Source organism: Hesperophylax consimilis, chromosome 28, assembly GCF_061612785.1.
Source record: "Hesperophylax consimilis isolate HC1 chromosome 28, BYU_Hcon_1.0, whole genome shotgun sequence".
Taxonomy (NCBI): domain Eukaryota; kingdom Metazoa; phylum Arthropoda; class Insecta; order Trichoptera; family Limnephilidae; genus Hesperophylax; species Hesperophylax consimilis.
The window spans coordinates 16,971,320-16,986,062 of record NC_142863.1 but is presented as its reverse complement, the minus strand read 5'-3'; the positions used below and the strand labels follow the sequence as shown (position 1 = coordinate 16,986,062).

The window sequence follows — 14,743 nt, the reverse complement described above, 5'->3', positions numbered from 1 at the left end:
CGTATGGCATCGCCTTGGTGAAAATATTTAATGAAACACGACTCGTTTAAAATATAACGTTTCGGCATAAAAATGTATGTCAAAAATAACATATATTTTTTGGTACATAAAAACTTAAAGAATTAACGGAAAAAATGTTATAAATCGGTAGAAATTGGGTATGTGGGGGCTTAAATATGGTTGAATGATTGCGACAATTTTTGACGACAATAGTCCCACTAGCTAAGGGCAGTTGGAACTCTAGTGTGGTAATTAATTACATTTAAAAAAAGCATTATATTGGTTCAGATTCAATAGATTGTTGACAAAATTGCCATGGCTGGGGCATATACTTAAATTTCATCGCCCCGATAATATATCTTCAGAATATTGTTTTTTTATGTGAAAACAATTGAGTCCCGACTGTTCAAAGCCAGTGGCACTATGGCATCCCCAATTAAGGCATTTGTGAGCCCGAAGGTAGCGGGAATTAAAGATGAAGGATACCTGCATATTCAGATCAAGTCACCAAACACAGCACAGATTTCACACAGGAAGTTAATAAACTAAGATCTAAAGAGAAAAATACTTTCCCGCAGGGCCTATGTCATCTATGGGGATGGTGTGTGGAGGGTCTTTTTGAGGAGAGGAAGGAGAGAACTTGCGTCTTTAAGAGAACCACGTAGTATTTGGGAGGAAACACGGAGGCTGTTAAATCCAATGAACAAACAAGGTAAATCGTTCCACAGCCGAGCTGTTGAACTCAAGACATGTATGTGTCGACCGTGTACGAATGTTTAGCGTGTTTCCCGACTATGCATTGGTTCCAAAGGAATCAATGACGCTAGTTCCTCGGAGTATTTACCCTTGAAATACCGGTAGAAAAAGGACAGCATTTCCATCATAAAGATCGGAATCCGTTTGTTAAGATTGAGGAATCAAATCAAACGGACTGCCGGTTAAGAGTTAAGAGGTTTTTCAAAATACTTTGGGGCTCCAGACCAGATTTGGCTCCCAAATTCAACAATGGGGCTCGCTTGCGACTTGTACATTGTGCGAGCCCTGTACAGTACACCTAGATAATAACAATAGTAATTCTACTTCTGCGAGGCCGAAGGAAGCAAAGAGCAGAGGATTTGTGAAGAGAGAGGACGGGAAGTACCTGGCGCTCTGGATCTGGTCATCACCACACGTCTAATGCCATTTGCAGCCACGCTTAGATATTATTCAGCTATCCTACTTCGTGACTTCGTAACACCAGCTATTTGTGACGTGCTAAATATTCCGTTGGGTTCCTACTTCCAGGGATAACTGTTTACAAGAGTGGGCCCGTGAACAATGACAAATTTTGCACGCCGAGATGTTTAACCATAGCTCTAGTAGCTCGACGACGGCCATGATTTATTTTTCCTTTTTGAAAACTAAGAGATATGATTCATTGCACACTGAATAATGTGCAAATTGTATACCCCTAATATGGAATTTTCAATATTGCAAATATACAGGGTGTATCGGCACGTACCCGACAAACTTTAACCAGCTATTCCTTAGCACATTTGTAGTAAAAAATGTTATGGGTACTTTGCTGTCCGGTAACATTATTTTTTAATACAAAATTTACTATTCATATTTTCACCACATGTCACCAATGTTTTATCCTTTGTCAAAGTTTGAAAACCCGTCTGGCAATATTTTGTTCGAGTTTCGTTGAATAATGTACGTACGTACCTACGTTGGCGCGCTTTTACAATCACAACGAAATGGCACGGCACCATTCGTCTCATTTTTAACTATTATTATTTAGTGTGTGCGAAAGAGCGAAGACGCTTTTTGACACACTTGCTAATAACAGCTGTTGAACACGAGAAACAATGCCAATGACAGTGACGGAGTGTGGATTTTTTTATAATTTTTTGTTTTTAGTTGAAAAAAAATGTTACCGGACAGCAAAGTGCCCATAACGTTTTTTACTCCAAATGTGCTAAGGAAAAGCTGGTTAAAGTTTGTCGGGTACGTGCCGATACACCCTGTATGGTTTTATGTAGGATTCACTCTTTAACAGGGTAGTTGTTAATTTGTTGTTTGAAAACATGGATTACATTTTTTTTCTTTTGTTTACATAGCCTAAAAGGAGGATCTGAGGAAAATCTTAGGGGATGCGGTGTCCAGGAGTGACGAACGTATACCACATCCCTCCAACTGCGGCAACAATAGGTCAAAACGACTTCCTCAACCAGTATCTCTCGATCCGGCCCGCCACGCAGAAGGTGGACAGACGTATCCGCCGCCAGGATCCGACGTGGACACACCTCACGCCATAAACCCGGGCACACTGCTAAGTCAAGTCAACAAACCAAACGAACCACTTGAGGTGACCAATGGCAGAGATGTTGGTAATCCAATAAATGGTACCCGAACGGCGGTACCCATACCCGCCTCCCACACTGATCATCCACAGAATTTAAATAAAGATTTTTCAGTGGCTATAATGGTGAAAAAATTAAATATAAAAATAATAACCGGAATTTTTTGACGAAGGATGTAATTAATGCACACAACAGCATTCCTTAATAAATTATTGAATAAAATGATAAAACAGCGGTTTCCCCGTTAGGTTAGGCTGACATAGATCATTGTAGAAATGTATTATATATTTGTATAATGCCCTTGAGGTGGTTTTGCACAAAAACGGCGCTATACAAATCATCCCAATATTATTATTATTTAGAGGTACTTCTGACACTCCGTTCTCAGTACATCCGCTCTGCATGTCTGATCCATAAAATAAGCATCCCTTTCTTAATGTTATTCGATAGACTAATATATATTTTAAATCGTCATGATATTGAACCATGTAATTCTGTGCGGGTGTTTACGTCAAACATGCAGGACTGGAAAAAGCCAGGTGCAGTGTAACATAACGTTTTTTTACAGTAAATATGGTCCTGCCGTCGAGAGCGCCGCTGTAACCACTCTTTCTGTTACGTATGTCGTTAACGAGAAAGAGGGAGAGGTTAAAGCGGGGCTATCGACGGCAGTCCTACACCTGCATCACTCGTATTTTGACACCGCAATAACCCCGAACCGTGAGGCAAGGATCGATTTATTTTGTGTCAACGTTTATAAATGTCAGAAATGAAAGATGGACGGATTCTCCACAAATACGAACACAAGGTCCTGGACGTTCCAAATGACCGGGTTTAATCCAGAAAACTGTTTACATAAGCCGGGAGCGACGTTAAGAAATGAACGTCTGTAAACGAGATGATCGTATGGGAGCTGACGGCGACATTGTTTATTTAAGCAAACATCCGACACCATTACATATATTATTCGAATGATAAATAGCGCTACGGAATATTTGACGATTTACATAGCGAGCTGACTTTGCGTTTTGTCCGCTGTGGGAATTGTAAAACAGATTGTACGCAAATGGGTTAGCATTTTAATCGTGACGAAATCTCGAAGAAAGATCCGGACTAGCGGATCGCTGTTGTAGGTGGAACGAGTCAAACTTGTCATGGATTAAAAGTACTCACGTCTATAGAAGTAATATCATACGACGAGCGGCATTTCACACATTACACTAGAAATATCACACCATTACGCACAATTTTCTTATCTCAGATTAGACCTGGCAAATGCCATTCCGTAAGTTGTCTTTACAGATCTCACAATATTTCCACTTGCACGGCACTTTTTACGATCACTATCTTTCGATTGAAAGCCGCACTGCCTCGGAACAATATTTCAAAAACTACGAATCACAAAATGTCCGGAAAGCTCGGTTAATTTGACAGCTTTTCAAACTAAAATCACTTTCCCCGTTCCGCATCGACATAATTCGGCGGCCATCTTGATTGGATGTGCATGTATTTTCATTATTCCCCGATAGCGGGCTAGTGGGCCGCTCTAGCGGGAAACTCTAGAACTAGCGGCCATTTTTGTATATAGCTAGTGCTGCCAACTGAAGAACTGAATAATTGGCAATAGAGTTGGTACACTCAGTCGGTTAAGGGAGTAGGGATGTGATTCCTTCGGCCATGCTCTAATACCGATTGGGATGCTAAAAATTACTGCGAGGAAAAAGGAATAAAAATATTGAATAATCAACTTTAATTACTAAAATAGTTACGTTATTATTACCCATTAAAATCGCGGGATGTAAGTACTCGTGTTTGTTTTTAATTCTACGGAACAAATAATTAATATTACAACATTTATGTAGGTAGGCACTATTATAAGTACTTTTTTTAATATATTTTTATGTATCTTTGTTCTGTAAACTGAAAAGATATTTCTGTCTACACCGATTTGAAAGAAAGCTGATGTCTCAAGTTCGCATAAGACCTTTCTACTTTTGGGTCCCAGGCAGGCTAGTGAAATTGATTATCTATTCAAGAAAGAATGTCGGTATTTGAAAATGTTTGATAAATTTCAGCGGAATAAAGGACCGATTGAGTTTACTTCGAGCATAAGAGCACGCCTCAAACATATTTTTATTCGGTGACAAATTTAAATCAATATGACCCTGATATATGGCAGCAAATACCGTATAATATATATAATATAAATACCTCCCACTTTTGACATTTCGCCCCACCTCCGCCTCTTCTGGTTACGTCCTCCAACTTCTGACTAGCGCCTCCTAGCGGCACGAGTTATGTGGCTTTGTTTTCTTTCATTTATTTCTATAGATTTATGTGAAATATTTTCAATATTTTATGTTATTAAATTATAGAAATCGAATATTAAAACTATATATTTGGTAGGTTAACCAACATATACACAGCTTTTTTGATCACACATAAAATGTAAATATATATTTGTTAAAGAGACTATTAGGTTTGTATTAACAGTTATGCTGCCGTCATAAGCAAAAAGAAAATAGGAAAATTTCAACAGCGTATGCCGAAAAATAAATCTGCCCAGCTTTTACGTCAAAAATCCATAGATTCGAAAAATTCGGTACTTCATAACCTTGAAAAATAGACGAAAATTCAAAATACGGGTTTAATGTAGGCACAACCGCTATCGACTAGCGGAAGAGGGGTGGGATAATAGTTATTTTGTTTTAAATTATGTGATATTTCCTAATATTTTGGCAACACAATATTATTTAATGACAGTAAATACTTCCTTCAAAACTTTTGATTGTAATATTTATACATTGTCGTGATAAATAAAAACTGTTGGTGCACAAAAAAAATGTAAAAGGAGCAAAGAAAAATAATGATACTCAGTAAAGATAGAGCCGGTAGGTCAGAATTGTTTTGTAATGGTTTCACTAGGCTTATCTCTATTGCCATGCCTCCTATCAGAGGACAACATGACAAGCGTAAATAACTCTTCAGCCAAGCTTAAAATGCAACTCATGCACAGGCCCATTTTATTTTTGTTATGAGAGAGATTTACGTCTGTCAAGTTGTTCTCTGGTAGGAGCCCTGGCAAGATAAGCCTGGTGATACCATTACTAAAAATACTTATATACCGGGTCATAGCCAGATACATTAGTTTATGAAAACATTGGAAATCTTCTGACCAACATATGATATGTCATAAATACAAATCATTCCAGACACGTCAGCCTTTAACCGAACAAAATACACGATTACCAAAATCCTCATCCTCAAAATCACCCAGATTTTTCATTTTTTTTTACAAAACACCTCCCTTTCTCTAACTGAAATTCAAAACCCCCTACATCTGGGACTACTACGAATTCTCCCCGGACATACCATCACTGGCCTGGCACGCTGGCACGGAGCGGCGACTTCTGTCCTATGTGCAGCTAAATTATGAGAAAGCAAACTCGTTAAATAGTTCAATTATTTTTTCTTAAAAAAATGTAATGTATAAACTCACATACATATCTAATGAGAAAAATACATTTCTTGCTTTCTGCCATTTTGCAAAAGTTGGAGGTTCTTTTGGTACAGGCAATGGGGAGCCTCCAGGTGTTGCTGGTTCATCTTATTTTGCAGATTCGTCACTGTCAAGAATCCTATATATCGACCCAGATTTGGGACGAAACTTAAAACAGTTTTTAGAATGTAAAAATCTTTAATTCTTTCTTTCAAGACGGTTGCGTGGCCTCCAACAAATGACATATTCATCCATAGACCAGAGTAGATATCAGAACTCCAGCGTGGACTTCATAAATAAACCACTCTCGTGGATTTCGTATCTTTTTCGCGACTTTTTTGTGAGCACCAATCGCGTTCAGTCCTCCATTTAACTGCATTTACCCTTCCTTCGATATCTCTTCCAGCTTTTCCATCTCTCGTAAACATACTAACCGACTAATAATTTAGATGCCAGTCTTCGTATGTAGAAAATTAATTTTTCAAAGGTAAAATTTTTTAAAACTGGTTATTTGAAATGACGCCAAGGGATTACGCATCAGAAGACGTATATAGTTGTAAATATTGCTCGCGATAGTGTCCCTAAGTTATCTATAACGTCAGAACCGAACTGGGAGATTCAGTTTTTTGTTTTACATCTATTTTCATAAGATCAATTTATTAACTTTACGGCTAATCATACATATCAAAACTTATATAATATTCAGGATCGACTTTTTGTTACCACAAAATCTACACTAGTGATGCTATCGACTGCAATAAGTGTGTCGATCTGTAGCACCGTTTTATTCGAATTTGTAGCTCGCCAAACAGTTTACATAATATTATCGGGTTTCTTGCTTGCCCGTGCATAGCGGGTGCGTCTGTTCTCACATTGCCGGAGGATTGGGGGCGGAGCTACGAAATCCGAACTTCACTTCATATCTGCCCGGCAAATTTAAACCTGTGACAATGAGAACTTTTGCTTTCTTGGTTGGTTGTTATTTCTCCATAAGACTGCGTAACAATTACATCGAAGAAGGCACTTTGTCATAAAAATACAAAAGTAGTGCATTCAAGTTTAAATGATCTTAAGAGTTACTAGTGAAGTAGGCCTATCGTAAAGGAATATCAGGATAGGTCACGGATTAAACACAAATTTCTTCTACTTAGTGATTTTATTCGGAAAACCTAGAATATATAAGATTAAATAACAATTGTGAGGTCAGGCTTCTGGCAGAAAGCTTAAATAATACAAACATAACCTTCAAATATCAATACAAACTACCAGAGCTAGGTAAGTTGGAGGTTAGTAATAAAAAGTACAATAACCTATCCTAGTAATGGTTTCGTAACCAGGAAGTAGAAGGTTAGGTTAGGTTAGGTTAGGTTAGGTTAGGTTAGGTTAGGTTAAAAAAAAATGGAATACAAATTAGTTTATGTTGGCCAAAAGGGCAGGGCTAGACGCTGCACGCTCTGTGATTGTAGTAGGGTAGGGCTACATACCTTTTCTACCATAACTGGTTCTGGTTGAGAATGAAAACCCTGAAGCCTTCAAGTCAGTATTGAATGCAGCGTATTTCTCCTGGCTGTCGAAGTATCCAGAATAATACTTATTTTCGTCCGTAGGGTTGATTATGTCTTGTAAATGTTTACTAATAACGACCTCCATGTTTCGTTTCTTTCAACTCAAAATCTCCCTCATACTTGAGAGATTTTCGAACGTCAAACCACAGTCAAACTTCAAGACTTCAAACAAATTATTCAAAATCAAGTTGATTGTTGCCAGCCTTCGTGTACACTCGGCAAACTTCGTAGTTCCGAGCCGCTTTGAGCCTTCGTGTTCACTCGGCAAACTTCGTAGCTCCGCCCCCAATCCTCCAGCAATGTGAGAACAGGCGCACCCGTGCATAGCAGTCGTCAGACACTGAACTTATAATTCCTAGATGTGCGTTGTTTGCGTGTCTGTGTGCCCGAAATAATGTGATTATGTTTCCATCCTCCTGGTGAAATTTATCAAAAAATGCATGTATCGACATTTTCCTTGAACTAATCTAATCTAATTCATTTTTACTCTAGCTCAAAGGAGGCAAAGAGGAGGCTGAGGAAAATAATTCCTTTGGGGATGCTGTGTGAAGGATCTTTTTAGGAAAGGAAGGATAGGAAGTTCTGGGTAGGAATCTGGAAATCAGTGTGTCCAGGAGTGACATATGAATCCGTCCCTCTCACTGTGGTTCAAGGCGATGTTCCGAGAGAGTCATGCTGGAGAGGTCAAAAGATCTCTCTCAACCAGTTTCTCCCGATCCGGCCTGCCATGCAGTTTGTGGGCAGACACTTCCGAAAAGACCCCACGAAAAAACCCCACCCCATAAACACGGGCACCCCGTACTACCCAATTATACCCGTGTTGGTTATCCAATGAATGATTCCCGCGGCGGCTGTACCCATACCCGCCTTCCAAATTGACATGTCTAAGGCCTAGGAGTCGCAAGGTTTTTATAAATTAGCATCATCAGTTTTCTTTAAATCGGTGTAGATTAGTCAATCAAACTTCCGTGGATTTCTGTTCAGTGATTGAAATAAATTTAACACCGTTTTGTTGTGAATCAAACGTAATAAATTCGATTGCCTGTGATGATGTGTGTCAGTGGTGTAGCTATGGTGTTCACATGGGGGGGGGCTGATTCGACCCTGGTGAAAAGGGGGGAAATTGTTGTATTTTCCAAAAATGTAATCTATGAGTACTATTCTCTTTTTTCCTATCCAATACTGAGGCCGATGGGAGGGGGGGTTTGAACCCCTAAAATCCCCCTTTATATATGTGATGTGAAATATTCCTGCATACTCCTTCATAATAATGTAATGCGTAAAATTATTGACGTTCAATTCTAAGAATTAAATTCAAATTTTTTAAATTGTAACCGATTGTTATAACCATGCGACAAAATAGGTAGCAAAATTATTTTATTCTTGTTTAAATTTTTGAAATATTTGCCAAATATTGATAAATCTATAGTTGAAGATAGAGATACAATACGTAAATGTATATAAATCAATAATGATTTGCATAGACGGGTGGCGTACGGCAACCTTCTGTGGCTTAACGATCATTCTAGTTCAATACACTGGCTTTTGTAGAAGTTAAATAGTGTTTAGTATTCCTGCAATCCCTTAAAAGTTTAAAGATACTACAATAAGCAATGATCCTGAAGCAAATGTATCTACCAAGCGATCGTCCTAAACGTCGAAAGAATTTTAAATTTCACTTTGTACGCAATTGTAATTTAAAGTGCAGAATTTTTCATTTCCCCCAATGTCGTGTTTTGAAGTAATCAAGTTGAATCGATCATCAAAGATAGATCCCGCAATGTTTGGTCGGAGTATTGGCACATTGCTAGTCAATCCAAGGGAGCCTGCTATGCCTCAATACAAAGGACTATTCCATCAAAACCGTGGTTTCAGCAATTCCCTCATTTTTCCAAAAAAGAAATTTCTTCACTCATTCGAATGAGGATCGGACATTGTTCCGTTCCTTCCCATCTTTTTAAAATTCACGTCCTTGACTCCCCAGATTGTACATTCTGTGGTCTAGAAGTGGAAACTTTAGATCACATATTTTTTGGTTGTCCCTCTCTAAACAAATATCCTCTCTTCTATCAAGCCTTATCTAAAATTGCCTCCCCTCCATTCAACATCTCATCTCTTCTAAGTCTGAATTCGACTCCAATTTTCATTATAATTTTGAAATTTGCCAATTTAAATAAAATTAATATTTAAATTCACCTTTCATTTCTCAATAATTTTAAATGATGGCCAAGAACACCCTTGAAGGGTGAAAGCCAGAAATAATGGAAAAAAAAAAAAAAGTTGAATCGAAGTGTTCTTTTAAAAAATATTTGTATCAGGCGGGTCCAGTTTCTCTAAAACCTTCTTACTATTTTTTTAATTAGTAAGTACCTACCTACCAAAGTCTTTGGAATAAGTAAGCCCATCTCTGATGAATTGAAGAAACTGCACAAACACCGAAGATCACCAAATTGCGCCATGTTCATTTTGTTCACCATTGTTTGTCGGTAAAGCAGATTTCTACCCGTACATTCTCAGTCAATACTAACCACTCTACTACTATCATCATACGTATTACAAATAGCATGCCGCTCCATAACGATTAGCAATTTCTAGTAACTTTTACGATCTTTCTCCTTGGATGCATGTTTTATCTGTACCTATGTTGGATTAAATCCACAAACACCGCTCCTTCATCGACAAAATAAAAGAAATAAATACAATACGGAAAATAAAAATAAAAGACAATTTATTTGGTAAGTATTTTTAATTTTTTATATTTTTTTTATCATATTTCAGAGTAAACTCTTAACTGAAACATTGCAACTAAAAATACCAGGTTGGTTACGGTTTTTAAGACAATTCGATCACAATATATTTTATAGAAGGACAATTATAATTAATACTGTTTATAAATAAACCCAAACAAAGAGTAGGATAAAAAAATTAACCAGCAGACAAAAACTATTTTAAATAGGAATAATAATATGTATAATCCACAAAATAAATCAGTCTGCCAAACAAATAAACAAAATAATTTTTTAAATTGTACAATAATCCATCGATTATAATTTTTTTTGAATTGGTAACATGATGAGAAAGTAGATTAGTAACATACAAATAATTATTTATAATGCTTTCAAACTTAGTGACTAGGGCATGGAAAATAATTTGACTTGGAATACATAAAGCAATATATTAATTGTCAGTAACGACTACATATTAAATTGCTCCTTTTTTTTTACACACAAAATTGAGATTTTTTTTTTTTTACAATTGCTTGAAAATGCCAGAGTCAAAAGTAACCATAGGAAATTTTATATTTCTAAATACTTATACCAACTAGTTTTCTTTACACACATTTTTGCATTGAAGGTTGACTATAAAATAATTTTAAAAATAACACAGTTCATTTAAATTATACTTATATCTTTTATTTTATTCTCTTATAGATAAATGACTCTTCATAGAGGTGCTTTATATGTACAAACATTAAAATTAAATTCACATGTAAATGTCACCCATCATATTATTCTCAAACTTCAAAAGGAAAAACCATAAAGATCAAGCTTTTAATTCAGAATTAGACGACTATAAAGGATTTAAACATTTTCTCCTGAGATTTTCAACATCTCAGATCATAAGAGAGTTTAAAATTTTTTTTCATCAGCGAAAATTTTTACAAGATACAAATAAGAAAAACAATATTTTTGATCCAAATTTTTAATATGGGACCAATTACCCTTTTCGCCGCAAAATCACACCTAGTCATCCATTAAAAGCTGTTTTCCATTTTCTCTATATATATATACACAAATTTACAAAAAGTAAAAGAGTCTAGCGGGAAAAAAATGAAGCAAAGTGAATGATTACAAAACAAAATTTGTATTGCGGAAAAGTAACATGAAGAGAGAAAGGTGCCAAGTTCAAATCTGGCTGCGACAATAACATTATTTGCATGCTGCTAATAGAGACAAAAGGAAACAGAGTTTATGGGAGGATTGGTTCTAAAGTTTTTCTTTTCAGTCCTTGGAAATGCACTTGTAAACTCATTGCTGTGTTTAAAATTAGTTTTTTTTTAAATATATTCTAGAATAAGAATAGAATATTTGAAGAAATTGTAAATATGCACGTGAAAACTTAGAAAAAACACAATTTAAATACATTTATCATTGTTAAGGAATCCTTAAGGTAAGGTAACAAAACTACATTTTCATTATCAATTGCTTCAGCAATATATAACTGACGTCAAGCAGTCAAATTAACAAAAGAGAAAATGGTTTTAGTAAACCTAATTTCTTTAAATAACAATGAATAATGCACCTAAATTACATTTATTTACAATGGTGAACACAAAATACGCATAATACACTCTGAATCACGTTAGTTTTCACTTAAAAACATCTCTCATGAAGGGTGCGTATAAACATGCAAGCCAAACTGCCCAGCTTCACCAAGACTTATGGGAATGGAAAGAAGCAACCGCAAATGACGCGAAACGCAGCTTGCGGTTGCTTCATTCCTTTCCCATAATTCGTGGCTCAGCTTGCATATTCTTTCTCGTTTCTATATGCAGCATTAAGTATGCATCAACCAAGTGACCGTAAGTACAACAAAAAAAACTCAAATATGCATTCATGTCAGTCAGTTTTCGGTCAAAACATCATTAATGATTCATATAAATGCGTTTTTTTAAATCATAATTTAAAATATACTTGATTGCATCGTGTAGCATTAAGTTTTCCGTACAATATTTGAGGAAGAATCAGGATATATCTTTTAAAAAACCTATATTTCACAACCACTCGATAAAAATTAGTCACTTATTTTAATCAAAAAGATATTTCTCCGATGACTGAATCAAAATTAACATTGTACAAATCAGATTTTGTTAGTTCTCAACAAAAAAAGTTTACAATTCAATAACGAAGAAGAATTATAAAAAGATTTCAAAGTGGTTATAAAATAATTAAAATCAAATACTGACGAAGCAACGACAGAAAGAAGTTTTAGAGGAAGGTAATCCAATCTGTATCGACGCTTTGCCCTTTATTAATCTAAGAATAAAGAAAAACTACAAATTAAATTAAAACATAAAAAATTTATATAAAAAAGGACAGACGAAATAAAAAATAGAAAATCAATTTTATGGTATGTCAATTCGTTTGAATTAATTTTTTAAAATTAATGATTCATTTTTGAAGTTCAGCGACTGACTATAATCGATTGTAAACATTATTAAATGTTTCATACAAATGTTAGTACGGTGGTCAGCATTGAAATAAAACACACAAGATAGGTCCTTCGGGTTGGACAAGCTACGATTAGGCTCTATTAAACTTATTTAGTAGTATGTTAACATCCGAGGCACTATCTTACATGTTTCATCTCAATAGTTGTTGTCAGAGTGGAAAACTTGCAACTTAAAGACTAAATATTTAAAACAGAAGAGGTTTCTAAAACGAAACGACTTAAAAAGATACAAAAATCTATTTGATGGTGGTTTTTTTATGCACCGACAGCGGTTTCGCCTCTAATGTTTTCATATTATATGGATCCACACATAATAATCACACACTGTCTCCTCATGATTAGGCAGAAAGGCTCCAACATTTGATTTCAATCGATTCATTCAATTGATGAAATTCACTGTAGAATTTGCCCACTTTTCGCAAGCAATGTTGACCAATATCGTGAAAACTTATCGGCATATCGTCAATTGTCGCAAACTTCTTCAAATAATGGTGTTAAAGCCATAATACTCAGCATGTTTAAAATCAATTTTCAAATGATTTTTGTAGTTTTTTTTGTGAATCCTGAGAGGCGATGGCTGAGGTAGCAATCGCGGTACACGATGGTCGCTCAAGTGGATATCCTCTGCGTACATTCCACGGGAAGGAATATCCGCAGCGACTCCGTGATCTCTCCCCTGCAGAGAGGACAGCGCGTACATCTGGGGACAAACAAGAAACAACTATTAATAAAGAGCGAGATGTTCCAGGCTGGACAGCTTGGCGCCTGCAGGGTGCAGATTGCTGTGATACTAACTGTAGCCACTCCTAGCCACTGACTGAAACAACTAACAATACACTAGTGCCACTAGCAAAAAAACTATAAAAAACAATATCTTCACCTTGTTTGCTAACTCTTAACTCTTCAAACCTCGGAAGGACATTAATAGCCACAAACATCATATAACATTATAGTTTCATAGGGACAGATCTGTTTTTATATTTTTTTCTAAAATGTGGAGATACGTGATTTGTTTGAGGTTAGAAAGAGAAATATGTAATAATTTTTCTCAATTGTCTCAAATATATAATATACTTGATTCCATTGATAAAATAATAAAAATGTATGATCACAAATTAACAGGATTTTTTCGTCAACGTCAAATCTTCCAAGAGGTGAGTGCTTCGTAAGAAGTGATTGACTCATAATGCGCAATTTAAACAATTTTTAGAACAGCAACATTGTTTTAAAAATAAAAGCATGAAAACAACATTGAAGGTGACTTCAAACTTTGCATTTAAAAGATTGTTCAAACATCCAGGGTCTACAACTGAACACATAAAAAACACTGTCTTGTTGTTTGCTTTTACAATCGCAAAGAATGTTGGAAAATTAAGTAATCGAGAAAAACATTGTTTATTTTGGGAATGTCATTAAAGGACATCATGTTGTGTAGGGGTAGACAGACAGGGGAGAACACCATACTGTGATACAAACTCTTTCCTTAATTAATCACATATCTGTTCAAATACACATTATATATCAAGAGAAAATCAAAAAAAGAAAACACAGGAAGATGTTGATTGAGTGCATCATCAATGACTATAACCTACTAAATAAACAGTGTCTATTTTGTCTAGAATACTAACTCTTCGCGTAACTTCTTGACGGCAGACAGTAAATTTTCGCCGCGCGCCACCTGATTCTATTTTCGTAATAATTTACTATATTTTTTCAAATATTTATAAAAATAGTACACCATATGTATTTTCCCCAGAATAGCTATATTCAGGAAAATTATTTTTAATCGTATCCTTAACCCCTCAGCAACGTAAGCAGATATATGCGTTAAAAATACGACAGCAGTCAAGTACAATAAGCGTGTTTACACGTCAACGCGTGTCTCTCCATAGAAATCGTTCTTACTCCGTTATTATTTTAGTTACATCCCTCAAACAAAAACTAAAAGGTCGATTATAGATCAAGCTACACATCACTACCAAGTTGTCTATGGAAATACAAAACAGGAATCTGCTGACAGTCGCATAATTGACACAAAATTTTTATCCGCGCAAAATGTCTGCCGGTAGCGCCGCGCGCTTCACATATTAAATTTTTATAAA

At 35.9% G+C, this 14,743-nt stretch overlaps 2 protein-coding genes across 2 annotated transcripts in view; both read right to left on the bottom strand.

Annotated features, from left to right (window-relative positions):
* Positions 1-3,832, bottom strand: part of px (MAP7 domain-containing protein plexus) — a 240,657-nt gene extending 236,825 nt beyond the window's left edge. The window contains exon 1 of the mRNA XM_089648724.1: positions 3,519-3,832. The gene's annotated coding sequence lies outside the window, so the exon portion shown is untranslated. The remainder of the gene's footprint in view (positions 1-3,518) is intronic.
* Positions 3,833-10,136: 6,304 nt separating this feature from the next.
* Positions 10,137-14,743, bottom strand: part of dnr1 (E3 ubiquitin-protein ligase defense repressor 1) — a 56,358-nt gene continuing 51,751 nt past the window's right edge. Inside the window, exon 7 of the mRNA XM_089648727.1 lies at positions 10,137-13,341. Coding sequence (XP_089504853.1) covers positions 13,251-13,341 — 91 coding nt within the window. The 3' untranslated portion in view covers positions 10,137-13,250. The remainder of the gene's footprint in view (positions 13,342-14,743) is intronic.